This window comes from Engraulis encrasicolus, chromosome 24 (assembly GCF_034702125.1).
Source record: "Engraulis encrasicolus isolate BLACKSEA-1 chromosome 24, IST_EnEncr_1.0, whole genome shotgun sequence".
Classification (NCBI taxonomy): Eukaryota; Metazoa; Chordata; class Actinopteri; order Clupeiformes; family Engraulidae; genus Engraulis; species Engraulis encrasicolus.
This window is the reverse complement of record NC_085880.1, coordinates 42,297,223-42,313,613: the sequence shown is the minus strand read 5'-3', so window position 1 is coordinate 42,313,613 and position 16,391 is coordinate 42,297,223. Positions and strand designations below refer to the sequence as shown.

Genomic DNA, 16,391 nt, shown 5'->3' with positions numbered 1-16,391 from the left:
AAATGGAAGTCAATGATGAAATTGGAACTCACCCCCCTGCATTTGGCTGCTTCGTCCATGTCTGGGCCTTGATTGTCTGGATGTGCACCGCATGTGTCTGTGTGAGGAATCATGTCAATCTCAGGCTTACACTCATCTGTGGAGTGTGCTGGTGGGCTTTTGCCAGGGCCAGTGCTTTGGCTCCAGGCTCCGTCAGCCTTGTCTGCCAGGAAAGAGTCTGAATCTTGTTGAACATCACCCAGCCTTGTGGGTTGCTTGCTTGATGGGTTGCTTGCTTCTTTAACATCCTCCAGCTGCAGTCTTTGAAGCTTAGCACCATTATCGGAAAGCGACTGTATACACTTAGACACACTGTCTTGCCTCCCCGGCTCTTTGCCCGCGGTGGCCTCTAAGTGATGACCGGGACTGGCAACGCTTTTCTCTGTGGTTAGAAAGTTGCCAGTGATGCCAGTTATGTCCTCATAGGTTTGATGTTCAGCTTTCTCGTCTAAATCGTCAGCAAGCATTCCTATTCCTCCTACCTTGTGTTTTACAAGCTTGTCCTGACATGGCCTCGAGACACCGGGTGCCGACAGAGGTGGCGTGGCTGAGTCTGCCACTGAGGATCGCAGCGGATCAGCAGATACCCTCTGTTTACTTTCCTCAACCATCAGGCCAGCAGACAGAGCACACGTTTCAGAAGAACCATTTTCTCTGTCTGCGAGAACACAAGGAGGAATTCCAAATTCTACGTCTACATTTGGTTGATTTAAAGCAGAGGTTGAGCATTTAGTACTCGACACCGATTGTTCTTGCGTCTGGAGAGTCTGCAAAGCACCTGACACAGCCAGTGATTTGTCACTCAACATTGTAGGTTCCAGGCACTTTCCATCATCAACTGTACTATTTAGATCCACATTGACTGGTGTTTTTGCAGTTGCAGATATTGTGTTAGCAGAGGTATGTGTAGCATCATCACCCTGCCCTGTGTCTTGCCCGGAATGTTTGACAGTTCCCAATTTAGCTTGATTGACATCGCTGAGCGCACCAATCTCTGCCTTTCGTCTAAATGTCAATGATGCATCTGGAGACATTTCTCCAGTGAATAGTGCTTGTGCATCTCCAAATAGTCTGTTTACACTTCCTGACATGTTTGGAGATTCAAATTCCTGTGTTGATTGAGATCCTGAACTCGTGCCGGTTGCACTAGAATAAATTACCACTTTTTCTGACTCAGTTCCATCCCTTGACTGTTTTAAATGTGCATCTGCTGATCGCAGCTTTAATGTCTGTGTTTGTTCAGAGCCAACAGATTTTCTCATATCCACAGACATGTCTACACAGCCCCCCTTCAGTCTCGACTCATCATAAACAGATGTGGGCACGATGACATGATGACCATTCAGCTCTTTCTGACTATCACTTTGAGCATGGGGCAGACTACTTTGAAAGGGCAAAGGCCTGTTGTCTTTGTCCACACACATGTCCCCACTAGTCAGTTCTGCTGTTGTCAACGATATACCATTCTCCTGAGGAGTCATGGATGAATGTTCTGACGACCCTTTAGGTGAAAATGAGCGCTGCTGCCTATCCTTCGAGCCCTCCTTGACAGTACTGATCTGCTGGTCAGCATTCAGCAGGGATTCTGTCTTCCTTTCATCAGCGCATATATCACTGGGGGATGAGCAGGATATGCCTGAATCACTCTGAACGGGACTCACGGTTTGGTTCAACGCCACCTCACGGTACTGCACCTGCCTTTCGCTAGCGATGAAACCAACATCTTCAGGACACTGGTCAGCATTAGTGTTTTGATCGTCTTTGTCATCCTCTGGAGCATCGTTCTCTACGTCAAACGAATCCCTCTCACTCTTGCTACGACTGCTCAGCAGACTCCTGGAGCTAATGGTATTTTTGGCTGGGAAAACTGGGAATTCAGTTGCTTCAGACTGGTCAGCAGCAACAATGTTCTGACTGTCCCTTTCATGGCCTGGAGCATCAGGCCCTTCCTCAAAGGAATCCCTATCACTCCTGCTATGATTGCCTAACATACTCTTGGAGGAAATATTGCTTTTGACAAGTCCAGGAATTCCGGTTCCCTCAGTCTGGTCAGTATCAACAGTCTGATATCGCTTGTTGTGACCTACAGCGTCACTCTCTACTTCAGATGAATCCCTCTCACTCCTGATATGCCTGCTTAACATACTCTTGGAGCAAATGTTAGTTTTGACAAGTCCAGTTGCCTCCGTCTGGTCAGTATCAACACTCTGATATCGCTTGTTGTGACCTACAGTATCACTCTCTACTTCAGATGAATCTCTATCTCCACCGCTATGACCACTAAACAGATTCTTGGAGCCAATATTATTTTTGACAAAATCTGGATGTCCAGCTGCCTCAGGCGGATCAACATCAATGCTCGTCTTGCCCTTTTTCTGTCCTAGAGCATCACTGCCTACTTTAAATGAATCCCTCTCAAGTTTGCCTTGACTAGTCGGCACAGTCATGGGGCTTTGGGTGCTATTTTGGACAGTTCCTGGAAATCTGGTTGACTCAGGCTGATCAATATCAAGAATCTGATTACCCTTGTTTTGCACTAAAGCAAGATTCTCTGCTTCAAATGAGTCTTTGCCACTCTTCTTATCACTACTTAAGAGACTCTTTGAGCTAATATTGCTTTTGACAAAACCTGGGGATCCAATTGCTTTAGGCTGGTCAAAGCCAATGTTCTGTTTACCAATGCCATTTTCTAGAGCGTCCTTCCCTACTTTCAATGAATCCCTCTCATTTCTGCTTTGAATACTTAACACGCTCTTGGGGCCTGCGTTACTTTGGACAAATTCTGGAAATCCAGTTCCCTCCTTCTGACTGCCCCTGTCATAGTCTCCAGCATCACTCTCAACTTCAAATGAACTCTTCTCACTCCTGGTATGACTACTTATCAGACCCTTGGGACTGCTATTATTTTTGAGAAAACCTGGAAATCCAGTCGCCTCAGATAGACTTTGTGAAGGATTGTCTTTCTTTGTAGTGTGATTGTGGCCTTGCGGATACTCCTCTATTGTCTGTGTAATAGGAATAGGTGAATTTCTGAGATGGGACGTGACAGTAATTTTACTATTTTGTTTGGGAGGTGACACTTCAGAACATGAACTTGATTGTTCAGAACGTTGTGGGGGTTCCAGAGTTCTACTGTTTGAGCTTTGGTGAAGTCTGTTTTTACACTTCTCATCAGGAAGGTCTAAAACCATAATGGCCACCTTCTTCTTTTCTTTCTGGCTCAACATATTCTCTGCTTCTTCCTCATCTAGCATACCTAGAGCCTGTGCATCAGCCACACTGCGGAGACATTTGCCATCTGGATCTATAACAGCTTTCCTGACAGGTTGGGAGTTCAGTATCCTATGAGCCATTTCATCACTTATCAGATCACATTCAAGTGCCTCAGACACACTGATGGTGTGGCCAGCGTCTGAGCTGTAAAATCCACCCAACAGATTCTGCTGCTCCATGATCTGCAGTGCCACTTGGAGGGATAAGTAGCCTTTGGACACAGCTTCCTGCAAGGTTGCCATGGTCCCCGTGGGGTTCCCAGCAGCCCTGCCTTTATGGAGCAGTGACGCGAGTACTTCCAGAACCATCTCCTCATCAGCAATGCCCTTGTCAAGAGCGGCGTCCAGGCTGTATCGCTTGCCTGAGGTGACATCTAAAATGCCTCCTTCTTCCACCTGCACTTTCAGAAGATGTATGGCAAACTCCCTCTCGCTCTTTTCATTCCAAGAGCGGTCTCTGTATGGGTACTCTGCGAACATGTCCATTGACTTTGTTACCTCGCTGGTAAATGATGGTCTGTTTGTTGTATAGTCCTCATCTATTTGCAAAATTGATGTTTCTGTGATGTGCAAGACATCCTTATCAGAACTCGTGTTGGTCGAAATGCCAGACCCCTTTGCTGCATTGGATGCACTTGTGCCAGGTGTTTCACTGGCTTTTCCCGCAGCTTTACGAAACTTGTCAACTTCCATTTCGTCATCATCTGGTGAGTCTGACTCACCACTCTCTTCTAATATTTTTTCTAAAATTCTGTTACTATATGATCCATTCAAAATATTTGAATACGCATATAACTGTGTAACCAAAGATGAACCATCTAAGTCCTCAGTTTGGTCTTTGAGATCATCATCTGCAGATTGCACTGACATTTTGCTGGATGCATCAGCTGCAGATTGTTGATTAGACATTTTGCTGAATGCCTCAGCTGCGGTTTGTTGATTAGACATATTGCTGGATGTTTGAGGACTCACAGGGGTCTCTTTCAGTTTCCCACGTACACTTTCTGCCTTTATTTCATCTTTACTTAACCCCGTAACACAATCTTGCCTTACTGCTTCTTCTACATTCCCATTGCATTGCCCCTTTGAAATGTTCAAGTTCGTACTACTTGAGTGCTTTACGCTTTCACAACACATATCCTCTTCCTCTTCATCCAAGGAGATATCCATAAACTTTGACGAATGACACGTTGACACATGGGTTTTCTCCTCATCACGTCCCCCATTACCCCCTGAGATTTCCATGAACACTTTTGCCATTTTATTGAGTTGCCCATCAAACACGAGAAGCCTCTGCCCAGTGTTTGGGTCCATGTAGCTGTTCATCATTAGATAGGAGATGAATAGTTGCCGCGCCTCTTCAGTAGACGGTACGCTCATTTGCTTTCCATCCACTTCTGGAACCGGTTGAGACCCACCATGGGCTCCTCCCTCCAATTGCAGCTCACGCCACACCAACCACGACGAGAACTTCCTGTTCAGGTCGTCAATGTCAGGAAAAGAGTCGGGTATCTCCACTGTTTTTAACACCTCTGCCGTGTATTCGTCAATCAGGCCATGTCTGGTGGCAGCGTCAATGTCGACTACTTCAGAGCTTTCTGGAATGTAAAAGGCAGCGATTTTCTGTCGGTTGCAGAGGAGACTGGATGCTACTTCGTTGGTAATGATGTCATGTTGCAGGGAAGAGGTAACAGTCAGGATTTCTCCTGAGTCAGGCCACAAAAGACCCATGAAACCCTTTTGCCTCTCCAGCACTAACAGTGCGCTAGTGGAACTCATTAAATCACATTGGACAGCTTCATCAACAGTGAGTCTCTTTCCGTTATGAGGGTCAACTATGCCACCATTTTGGACTTGGAGATTCAGTACACCACTAGCAGTCTCTTGATCGATTAGGCCCTCTGATAAAGCTTCTTCAACAGTGAGTTTGAATCCTGTTCTTTGGTCCACGATGCCCCCTGCGCACAGCTGTGCACCCAGGAGGCGAAGCTTAGTCTCTTGATCGATGGCGCCCTCGTGGGCGGCTCTGAGAATACCAAACTCTCTTCCAGACTTCAGCCAGATGTTGCCGTCTGTCCTGGGTTTCACGGGCAACAGGCGCAGGCCAGTTTCTTCGTGGACAATGCTCCTTTGCACGAGCTGAATGAGGGAGACCATCTCAGATGTGTTGGGGTCAATCAGGAGCTTCGAGACGCTATGGTCCTTGCCGAGTTTGCTGAGAAAATCGGCGGGGATCATACCGTGCTGGACTGCTCTATCAAGGTTAAAGACCTCCCCAGAAGAGGTTGTTCTTAATCCCCCAGTAGCCAGTTGGATCTCTAAAATCTTTATTGCCAAATGCTCTGAGATGACTCCCTCCTTCAGCGCAGCGATGACAGGAAGAGGTTCACAGCTAAACTTGGGATTTGACAGGCGCTTGTTGGCAGCATCCAAGTCCTGGAGCCGCTGGTAGGTGGGTGCGTCGACAAGCTCTTGCCTGACAGCATCCTCCAAGTCCAGGCATGTGTTGGCGTCGGGAGCAACAAGTCCTGACGTTATGATCTGGGCCTCCAGGAGGCTCAGCCCGGTGGCGTGGTCGATCAGGCCACACTGCATGGAGCAGCAGACGGACAACACCGCCCCACTGCCCAGCTCCAGAACCCCTCCAATGGTCTGGAAACCCTGTAGGTGAAGAAAAAAACCATATGCACTTCAGTGGGATGTGGTTATTTTACGAAAAATGGTTCAATGACTAAATTGATTAATGTTTGAGTAGTATGAAGTTCTAAAGATATTTTATTATTTTTTTCATTTTTACTTTGTTTTTTGTTTTTTATCTTATATAGTATGCTTTACTTTGTGCTAGAAAAGAAGTCATTAAGATGTACTCACCAATCACACAAGCCTAGGAATGCTATCAGTGCATTTGCAACAGTGCAGGTCAGTATTTGAACAGCAAGAAGGGGGGTTGACACACAAAAAGCTTGCATGCATCTGTGGACAGAATATTTGGTACAGTACCTCGCACAACAAACAACAACGAGTTGGTTAGAGACAACACAGACATGTAAGCAGCATTACTGATGCTGGATGATACCTGTATGGAGGGAAAGAGAGAGAGAGGTCCTCTGGCTTTGACTGGCTGTAAAAAGATGAAGCTGAAACACACCATGCTGGGACATGTTTACAAGATACTCATTTCACACTCAAGGTGTCATGGTGACACATCAGAGATTTTGGGCAGCACCTTTTGTGTGACTTTGGTAACATGCTAATACAAAACAGAAGGAAAAAAGGTGGTTGATAGTTTTGGGTGTTCCTTTGGTAAGTGAGGTTTAATACCATGATTCACAGGGGTTTTCAATCCACCAAGTGCTGCTCAAATATCCCTATTTGTGTCAACAGACATTGGTGTTAACTGTTTTAACTAAGCCCTATCCACAACCCTATCCAAGCACACTCAAACAGCTCTGGGTCTTTAATCACAGGGATGTGATTTGAATACGTAAGAGAAAAAAGTGGTGACACCTAAAGATGCCATTCCATGCTGTGGTGGATGTGGAGAAGAGATTAAAAACATGTTAGTCATGCAGTGTGGGGTGGTGGGATAGCGGTGCATTTTAAAATGGGAGGTTTTGCACTTGTAGTTGTCCTTTCTCCACTTAGGCTGCAGAGCGCCCAGTACCTTAGCTTTGTCAGTAGAGGGCGCCTGTGCATCAGCATACTGCTCGGAGAGGTCACTGTAGGCCTGGTGGAGAGACTTCAGCTGGTCCTTAGCCTCCTGTTTCTCCTCTTCTGTCATCCTATAGGAAGGAGGAGGAGGGGGAGGAGCAGGAGGAGGAGGAAGAGGAAGAAGAGGTGGAGGAAGAGGAGCAAGAGGAGGAGGATGATAAGGAGGAGGAGGAGGAGGAAGAGGAGGTGGAAGAGGAGGAGGAAGAGGAGGTGGAAGAGGAGCAGGAGGAGGAGAAGGAAGAGAAGGAGGAGGAGGAGCAGGAGGGGATAGGGAGAGCAAGAGAAGGAGGACGACGACGAGGGGGAAGAGAAGGGAGGGGGGAAGAGGAGCAGGAGGAGGAGAGGAGAGCAAGAGGAGGAGGAGGAGGGGGAGGAAGAGGAGCAGGAAAAGGAGAGGGAGAGTAAGAGAAGGAGGAGGAGTAGGAGGAGGGGAGGAGAGGGAGAGGAGGAGGATGAGGAGATGAAAAGAAGGAGGAGAAGAGTAGGAGGAGGAGGGTAATTATGTTAACCACCTATGATTGTTATTATTATGTAGGTACGAATAGCAGGGTCTATTCCTTTCATTTTGTTAATGCCTCTTCTTTCACTTTCAACATGGGTAGAGGTGAGGGTATGAAGCATAACACGCCATGGGCACCAATGAATATAGATTTAAATACAACAATGTGCTGAACAGGCACAGTGTGCTGCCCATGCAGAATGATTTTTTTTCTGTCCATGCCCATATTCATGTTGAAAAAGAACACAATAAATGTTTTATGACATACTTGTCACTGTGCTTGGTAAGCATCAGCTGTGTTGATCTCAGCGCTTCAGCTATTTGTTCCTTCTTGGTCACAATTTCCTCCACAGACACCTGAATAAAGACAAACAAGCAGTATGGGATTAATGTTCTGAATTTACTGCGATAACTTCACAATTCAAAATAAAGCAAAACATTCTTTGTGTAGCAGTTGAAATGTAAGGTTTGAGTTTGAGTACGCCCTTTGGATCTGAGCATGTGTTCTGTCCTACTGCATTAACTATGTAGAAAATAAATTGAATGTTAAGGCCACACCAATTTAATTTGTTGGTTCTCGGATTCGCCTCTTGTATTTTGTATCAAAATGGAAAAAAAAAATCAGTTTCAATACCCCAAAAAATGAAATCGCTAAAAAAAACGAAGACTGCATGTTTTCATGAACGGGGAGGTGTCTCTTTAGTAGTTGGAGGTCATGTGACGTAGAGAACCAATAAAACCACTCCTTTCAACATGCCGATTACGACTAGCGAATCAGGAAACGTGTTACATTCAAACATTTACAGACAAACATGCAATGGCAAGTTGAAGCCCCTGTGGGTTAGCAGTAGCAGCGGTGAAACACAGTATTGCTCTTAGTGGAATTAGTGGAGTGGGATAGCAGTTTTAAAAAAGAAAAACAACAACTATTCAACTGTTGAATCATCTCAGTTTATTCAAACCAGATTAATATAATAATTGCCCTGTGAGCTAATTTTGTGCCTGGTCTATTTGGCTGCCTTAATTCCCTTCTACACTGTCCTTCTCCATGTCCAGGTGTTTGCCTGTCTTGCACCTTCCTTTGGAGGTCCATGTGAGGCTGATATACAGGTGGTGTAACCACACGACTAATTTTTTTTTTTTTTTTCGCCCTCTCGCTTCAACTTTTTCCTGAAAAAATCCGAGAACCAACAAATTAAATTGGTGTGGCCTAATTATTATTTGGACATATTTCCTTGATTCTACGGTTAAGCACAAAATGGCTTAATGGCATTTGACTTTAGGCAGCCCTGGAAGGACGAGCCAATGCTTATGTATTTTGCATGGCCTTTGTATTTGGCAATATCACTCAGGGAAGCCGACGGGGGTGAGGGGGGTGTCAAGTGTCCCGGGCCCAGGGAGAGAGGGGGCCCAGAGATGGGTTCTCATAGCATTGTATGTATTTGGAGGGGGGCCCTGTCAGATGAATTCAAAGGTGTCAGTGGCCCTGATCACAGTAACGTGGTAATGTGCAATATGCTGAAGTTTAAAAGGAAAATCAATCCCTTTATAACGAAACAACAAATAGAATGTAATGCAACTACAGTAGAAGTATTTTTGATAGCACATTTTGAACGTATTAGAGTGAAATTTAGTTAATTATTGAATTGCATTGTGTCACATCCACAGCACAATGTTATGATCATTTACATTTGAAGGGTTCAGATGCAAAACCCTCTAAGTGCCTTTTCAGAAAATAATCTTAATTAATTTTTATTTAATACAAAGCTATCAAAATTGCATATTTTTTCATTTTATTTATGTAATATAACTATTTATATGTATTATCAAGTAAATGAATGTAAAGCAAACCTACAACGGGGTTCTCTAAAAATACAGAAGTGCAGGTCTTCAGAAATGGAGTTAGGGGGTTTTGCATCTGAACTCTTTATTTATAGTACATATGTGAGCTTTCTAGCATCACTACATCAATATTTGTATCAACAGACATATTGAAAAATGTGCCTCGTAAATTAAAAATCAATTAAAAAAAGGAATTACATTATTGTGTGATAATATACAGTAGTGAAGGACTGCCATCTTAAAATTTGAAGGGTAACATGTGGGACAGGTGCTTAGTGGAGGGGTCTCATGTACACAGAAGGGGAGGGGAGGCAAAGGGGTCAGTTGTCCTGGGCCTTGAAAGAGAGGGGGCCCATGACATTATAGTGTTATTGCAGTGTTGTATCAAGGTGGATTATGGGGGTCAGGGTTGTGTGTTGCTACAGCTGTGGGTTCTAGAACCTTAAAGGAACAGTCCACCTTATTTTCTGTTGTTAAGCCCAGGTAAAATATGAGAATCCATAGGAGTTTCACAATGTGTTTGCAATTATTAGTTTGACAGTATAGCCATTGTTAACACAGCAATGGACGTTAATAGTACCAAATAAAACATCATCAAATGTACTTATAAAGCACTTTAAAAAGAATGTAAAATTCACCAGAGTGTAAAACGGCTAACTTGATTCCGTCCAGTGATCACTGGTGGATTGATGCTAATGGTACCATTTACTAATATGCACATTCATGTGTAATACTTGGAAATCTTGCAAATGTGTAAAAATCGCAAAAGAGTGGACTGTTCCTTTAAAATGACCCAGGGGGACATGGGATTTTACGTGAACCTTTGACCTTGAAAACCACATCAAATCTGCGTGAGAAGGTCGTTAGGGGGGGCGTTGAGAAGGACACAGCTGAGAGGGGGTGGTTCTTAGTTGTCATCGAGGTGCAGTACTCAATTTTATTTTTCAATATCGGGGGGGGAGCATTGGCAGGCTTATGATGAGGTCAAGGGGGCATTTGCTATGTGATAGCTTATGTAAAACACTTACAGAAAATATAGTACGTATACATTAAAAAAGGCTCTGTTCATTTAAAACTCAGAGAGTACTCTGTGACAACTCTTAAAAATGTTAAATTTACTCTCCATGTGATAAATTAACACTGCCTTTTTTACTGTGTCGTGTAAAGCTAGGCTTTATTTATTATACCCAATTTGGAGGTATTCCATGTACAGAGAGCTGACATGGATGCAGTCTGTCTCTCATTTCTTTACTCTGGGTTAGAAAGCATATACATTATATTTCCCAAAAGTTTATGATAATGAGGCTAATGAAGTGCCAGCCCTTACTGAAAAAATGGTGTTGTACTGAAGTGCTTTTGCAAGATTGCAGTATTCTTGTTGACAATTCTGCAGTGCATACACATCAGAATGCCTTATTTTTGCGGTATGCAGTTTTTTTCATGCCCTGTACTCAGCCCTGCATAATCAGGGTCATGCGAGACACATTTCTGTGCAAACAGAAGATAAAGTTTATCTTATCTTATTTTATCTTATTCCTGCAGTATTTTGCAGTAAAACCACAAGTTTTTAACTGCAGTACAACACATTTTTTTCATCAGGGAGTGTTCGTTATGTGCATCGTAACCTACTGTACCCTGGACCTTCAGTATAGCAGTATAAAGAATGTGAGCATGATGTGAGGATGATGGATGGAAATTAAAGTGAAAAGAGGCAAGTGTCTTATTGGGCTTTCATTGTGCTTGTGTACATACAATGTGACTCAGCGTGGAGTCTTGTGTTGCCAGTATGGGGGGGGGGGGGGGGGGGGGGGGGGGGGTTGGGGGTTTGGGGGGGTGTTGTAATTGTTTTGTATAATGGCAACTGGATGTTGCAAAAAGCTCCTTAAAGGGTTCTTTAAACAGCATGCCTTCTAATGAAAGCACACATACAGTACGTTGTGTAATATGGGATGTGGGGATTACCAGGGCTAGAAATTAAATCGTTGACTTTTTGGTGATTATATGTTTATTAGCACATGGCAATTAAACAATGAGTGAAATGTGTTCTGATTTTTATTCAGAGCAAAACACATAAAATACATAATCATACTGTGATCAAACAGTCATGTTGTGTCATGGTGGCAGGTTCTGCTAACAGTACTTCTGCACAATTACATTATATTGGTCCATCGTTACTGGTCCTGCATTATTGTGTCCTTTTAACCTCTACAATTAGAAAACAACTGTCTTGGAGTAAAACCTGTGGAAACAATTCAAAAGTCAGCAATAAACAGGTAAACAGTGCTTAGCATTACCTTTGGCTTACTAGAGCTCTCTGATGTGGCTTTGCCATCTTTTCCAACTTTCTCGTCTTTGCTCACGTTTCCATTAACACTGGATACCCAGTGCAGGAGTTTGCTAACTTTATCCCCATGCTCTTTCTTCTCCTCCTCAACAGATTTCTGGAATTCAGGGACAGAAACCAACAACATTAATTATGCAACAATGTACGTAGTAAGTGGTTATTAGACATTCGTGATGGCTCTTGGTTTGTATACCGTAGCAAATGAAATAAAATACACTGTTTTTTTCAACAGTTGAAGTTCAAGAATAATAACACAATCTTCCCAATGGAAACCACTAGACCGACAAAACAAATATTTACATAATATGCAGGGCTTTTTCTAGGATTTTTCGGCATGAGGGAGCATCATGGCAGGTACCGGGGGTGAAGGGGGTGTTCCCCCGCGTGAATGAGAAATTTACTAGGGGCGCTCAAATATATATATGTAAAAATAAAAGTATGAGGGTGCACCCACGGAGGTATGAGGGTGGAGCGCCCCTATTTCCCCGTTCAGAAAAAGCCCTGATATGAAAATGCAAATGACTAATCATGATACATTTCAAAAGAAAGGGTTAAAGAAAGAAAAAAACACTTTATGCCATTAACTCCAGCATTTCAAAATGAAATTGGAACTTGGGTGTGAACATACTGTGATTATAAAAGCAAAAGACAGCTGTCGTGTACTGGCCTTGGTGGCACAAAATGAATAACTTAAATCTGCCGATATGATGTCCAGTAGTACTGGAAAGTCCCTGCAGTACTAAGGCTCTGTGGTTTGGTGGCTTCCAGGAGCATGAAGCCAGTGTGTCCGTCAAAGACACCCTTTTCCAAGATTTCGCTGAAAGAAACTTTCCTCTTTGTCTTGGGGCACATGAGAGACTTTGAAAACAACCTTTCATCTTTGAGCTGTGAAGCAGTGGCTTTGTCTATCAGGCAACCCAGGAGCGCCTCGTCCACTGTCATACGCTCGTGGGTTTCCGGGTTAATCAACCCACCGGTAAAGAGCTGGTACTCCAGACATCTCAAGCCGACCTCTCTGGTTAGCAGGTTTTCTTGCATAGCTTGGGCCACCGATAAGCTCTTTCCTGTTTGTGGGTGCGCTATGCCACTGTAGGCCGCTTCAAACTGTTTGAGTAGCTGTGCAAAGCTGTCATTCAGGAGCCCTCTGTTGGTGGCCTCCGCAATGCTAACACGTTCTCCCAGTGCAGGATCACAAATGCCCCCAGTGCAGGCTTGAGCCTCTAACATCCTGATGGCAGTCAGTCTGTCCACAAAGTTCAGCAGGTGAGCTTTGAGGACAGAAAGCCTCTTCCTGGATGCCATGTCCCACAATCCAGCAATGGGACAGTGTGTGATTTTGAACACAACCTTCCTGGAGTTCAGCAGGTCTGCAAGCTCGTAGATGTTGAGGAGGCCACTGCGGTATTTGGCGAGCTCTGACGACTCAAGGATACGCAGGCGCACAGCCGTTTCGATGCAAAGTTGACGGCCACTTCTGAGATCTGTAAGAATGTGCATCTCGCTTCCACTGGAGTCGGTTATGGAGGTCTCCTGCCATTCGGTTTCTTGTTGAGAGAGGAAGAGGTATGTTTTTCCATCTATGTGGTTGCCTTTAAAGGCCTCATACGCTGACATCTCAGCCCCACTTGAAGAGTTCACAACTGTCAGCCTGCCTTGCACATTGTCAGGACTAATGCTAGCCACCTGCTTCTCCCCAACTGGTAGAAGGTACACACCGCTCACAACGTCATACACGCAATTTTTCAAAAGTTCACAGTAGTAAGCCCTCTGGCCAATTTCGGGGTTGTAGAAGCCCTTTGGGTTGCTCACTGGATCGTAGATGGACTGATAGGTGATCTGATTCAAGAGGCCGTTGTCGAAAGCGAAGTTCAGGGGAACCCTCACACCAATCACTGGATGGACAACCCCGCCTGTGGCTATTTGGACTTCGATCATCTTCCTAGCCCTGTGTCGGTCAAGAATTCTTTCTTCCATGGCCTGAAAGACGGAGAGTAGTTTTCCACCGTGAGCAAAGCCACTGACTGCCTTTTCTGCGTCTGCTAGCTTCTCCTTGAGGTCTTCTGAGATGACTCCCTTTTCCAGGGCACCTTCAGCAGAATGAGCCTCACCTGTGTGTGGGTCGATGATGCACCCAGTGGCTGCTTGAGCTTCGAGGAACTCAACTGCGTACGTCTTTGCGAGGATCCCTTTCTCTGAGGCCTCAACGAATGACATCTTTTTCTTGAGAGACGCATCGTAAACCCCAGCAATTGATGTCGGCTTGCTGACAAACTGGGCGATGTACGCTTGCACTTCTTCCATAGACATCTGACCTGACTCCATCTTCTGAGAGGTTTCACTGTCCAGGAGTTTGACTTTGATCAGTTTCTTGATGCTGATGCGTCCCCTAAGGCCTTGTACTTTGTGTGACAGCTGAGTTGAACTTGAAGGGGAGTCTGTAGCATTGTTGCTTGAGAGTACAGAAGCCTCTGAACTGGAGATGTTGAACGTCACTGACTGACCTTTGCCAGTGGCCTTGCCCTTCTCTGACAGAGAGCTTTTGCGCATAGGGATTGACTGCTCTGTTGCTGTTGTTATGTTGTTTGACTGGGCTTCTTTGGAGTGTGTCTGTTGCATAGTTGAAGAGCTCTGCACTGAGACTGTGTTCGTCACCATCTTCATGATTTTTTCCTGAGTTTTACTTTGGTTGACTTCCATTTGGACTTGCTTCATTTTTTTCACCTCCGCCAGTGCTTTCTCCTGCTCCATAGATGCTATCTGTTAACATGAGATTATTGAGACTATTAGATTAAGATGATAGAATAATGTGTATAAATAACTTTCATAAAATTATGTTCATAAAATTGCACTATATACTGTATATAAATATATTGGTGATATCTCTGCACATACTGTATAAACTGAACATACTAAAACTAAATCAAACTGAAAATAATGTTCAGTATACAATTACACTTACTGGTAGTTGACTATGCAAATCTACTTAACAAAACCAAATACAATGATAGCAATAATAATGATAACAATGTAACAATATTTATTTATTTGTACCTGAGAATAACTTCTCATCTTCTTGAGTTCATCTTCCAAACTTCTCTTTGCCTCTTCATAGGATGATATAATACTCTTCGTTAACTGCAAATCTGTCTTCAGCTTAGCAATCTCATGGTCTTTGAAGCATGTATGATTTGAAGATCTGCCTGATTCCAATTCTACAACTTTCTTGCTTTCAGAGCTGACCCTTACTTCCAGCTTCAGGACCGTTTCTTGAAGGGTTTTCACTTGTTCCATGTAGGTAACAACTTTTTCTTTGAGAGATTTTGCCTCCCTCTCAGAAGCCTGAAGTTTTCTCTCAGACTCTGCCAGCGCATGCTGAAGCCGTGGTGTCTCTTTGGCATTTTCTCGGCGAAGGTTGTCCAGTTGAGTTATGCTGGATGTCAATTTAATCTTTTCATTTTCCAGGTCTGATATTTTGGATTTTATTTTGAGCAGCTCAAGTTCCATCGCTCCCTTTGCCTTCTCTGCCTGCTGAAGTTCAACACGAAGGGAATCCAACTGCTGCTTGGTTTCCTGTTTTGAAATCTGGGCATTGTGATGTAGCACTCTGAGCTTCTCTATCTCTTGTGTCAGATGTTTGTTGTCCCTTTCAATGGCTTCGTTATTCTGGGAATGCTGCTCCACAGATTTCTTCTCATATTCCGTTTTCATTTGAGATTCTCTTACAAAGAGCTTCTGTTCCATCTCTGTCTGGACCAAGTGCAGCTGCTTCTCATAGCCAGATCTCTGTTTTTCTAATTTCTCCTTCAACTCATCCAACATTTGTTTGCAGCTTTCCAGTTGCTTCTCGAGCACGTTGGACCTCACCTGGGCATCGGCTATTTCCTTTTCTTTCTTAGTGACTTCATTTTGGGATTGCTCTACCTGCTTCCTCAGCTGAGTGAGTTCAATGGTCAGAGATTGGACCTCGGATGCTTCTTTCTGTTGTCCCACAGTGTCCTCTTGGGATTTCTGTGCTACTTGCTGCCGCAACAGAGTCAGCTCCGCATTCAGAGCATAGGAGTCTTCAGATACTTGCGCTTGGCTCCTCTTGATGACGTCTTGAGCTTGCTCGAGTTGCACCTTCACCTTAGAAATCTCCAAATTCAAACTCTGACTATATTGAGACATTGTGAGTTTCTCCTTTTGAAGAGTGTTGATTTCTGATGTCATTTGTTGTATTTTGTCTTGTGCCAAAGTGTTCTCCTTCTGAAGAATCAAAATGTCATGTTTGAACTGTGATGTTTCTTTGTCTGAGGTGGAGGACATGTCCATTACTGCTACTTTGCTTCTTTGCAGTTCTGCTTCAATACTTTTCATTTTTGATTGACTAATGTTTGCTTCCTGGGTCACCCTGATCAGTTCGTCCTTAGTTCTCTTCAGATTGACACTTAACTCATCAAACTCTGCCTTGAGTGTAATCAGCTTCTGGTCGGCCACTTGTTTTTCCCTTTGCAGAGAGAGGACGTCCTGTTTGAGATTTACGGTGAGCTTCTCAGAGTTTCCTGTGATTCCTTTCATGGAGGTCTTGCATCGCAAGAGCTCATTTTCGAGCTCTTTCACTTTGGCAGCGTATTTCTGCACCTCTCCGTTTTCCTTCTGCAACTCGCCACTGTGTCTTCTCAAGCTCATGTTCAGCTCAGTGATC

At 44.1% G+C, this 16,391-nt stretch overlaps 2 protein-coding genes across 2 annotated transcripts in view; both read right to left on the bottom strand.

The window, feature by feature from the left end:
- Positions 1-16,391, bottom strand: part of LOC134440941 (dystonin-like) — a 235,715-nt gene that overhangs the window by 111,047 nt on the left and 108,277 nt on the right. Inside the window, exons 37-40 of the mRNA XM_063191098.1 lie at positions 11,658-11,804; positions 7,790-7,878; positions 6,976-7,093; positions 33-5,972 (exon numbers count right to left, since the gene is read on the bottom strand). Coding sequence (XP_063047168.1) covers positions 33-5,972; positions 6,976-7,093; positions 7,790-7,878; positions 11,658-11,804 — 6,294 coding nt within the window. The remainder of the gene's footprint in view (positions 1-32; positions 5,973-6,975; positions 7,094-7,789; positions 7,879-11,657; positions 11,805-16,391) is intronic.
- Positions 12,236-14,618, bottom strand: LOC134440939 (desmoplakin-A-like). The gene has a single exon (XM_063191094.1). The coding sequence runs from the start codon at positions 14,453-14,455 to the stop codon at positions 12,398-12,400; it is 2,058 nt and encodes a 685-aa protein (XP_063047164.1). The 5' UTR covers positions 14,456-14,618; the 3' UTR covers positions 12,236-12,397.

What these genes read in the sequence shown, in the direction of transcription:
- LOC134440939 (XM_063191094.1), bottom strand. Translation starts at nt 14,455, where the DNA reads ATGGAGCAGGAGAAAGCACTGGCGGAGGTGAAAAAAATGAAGCAAGTC.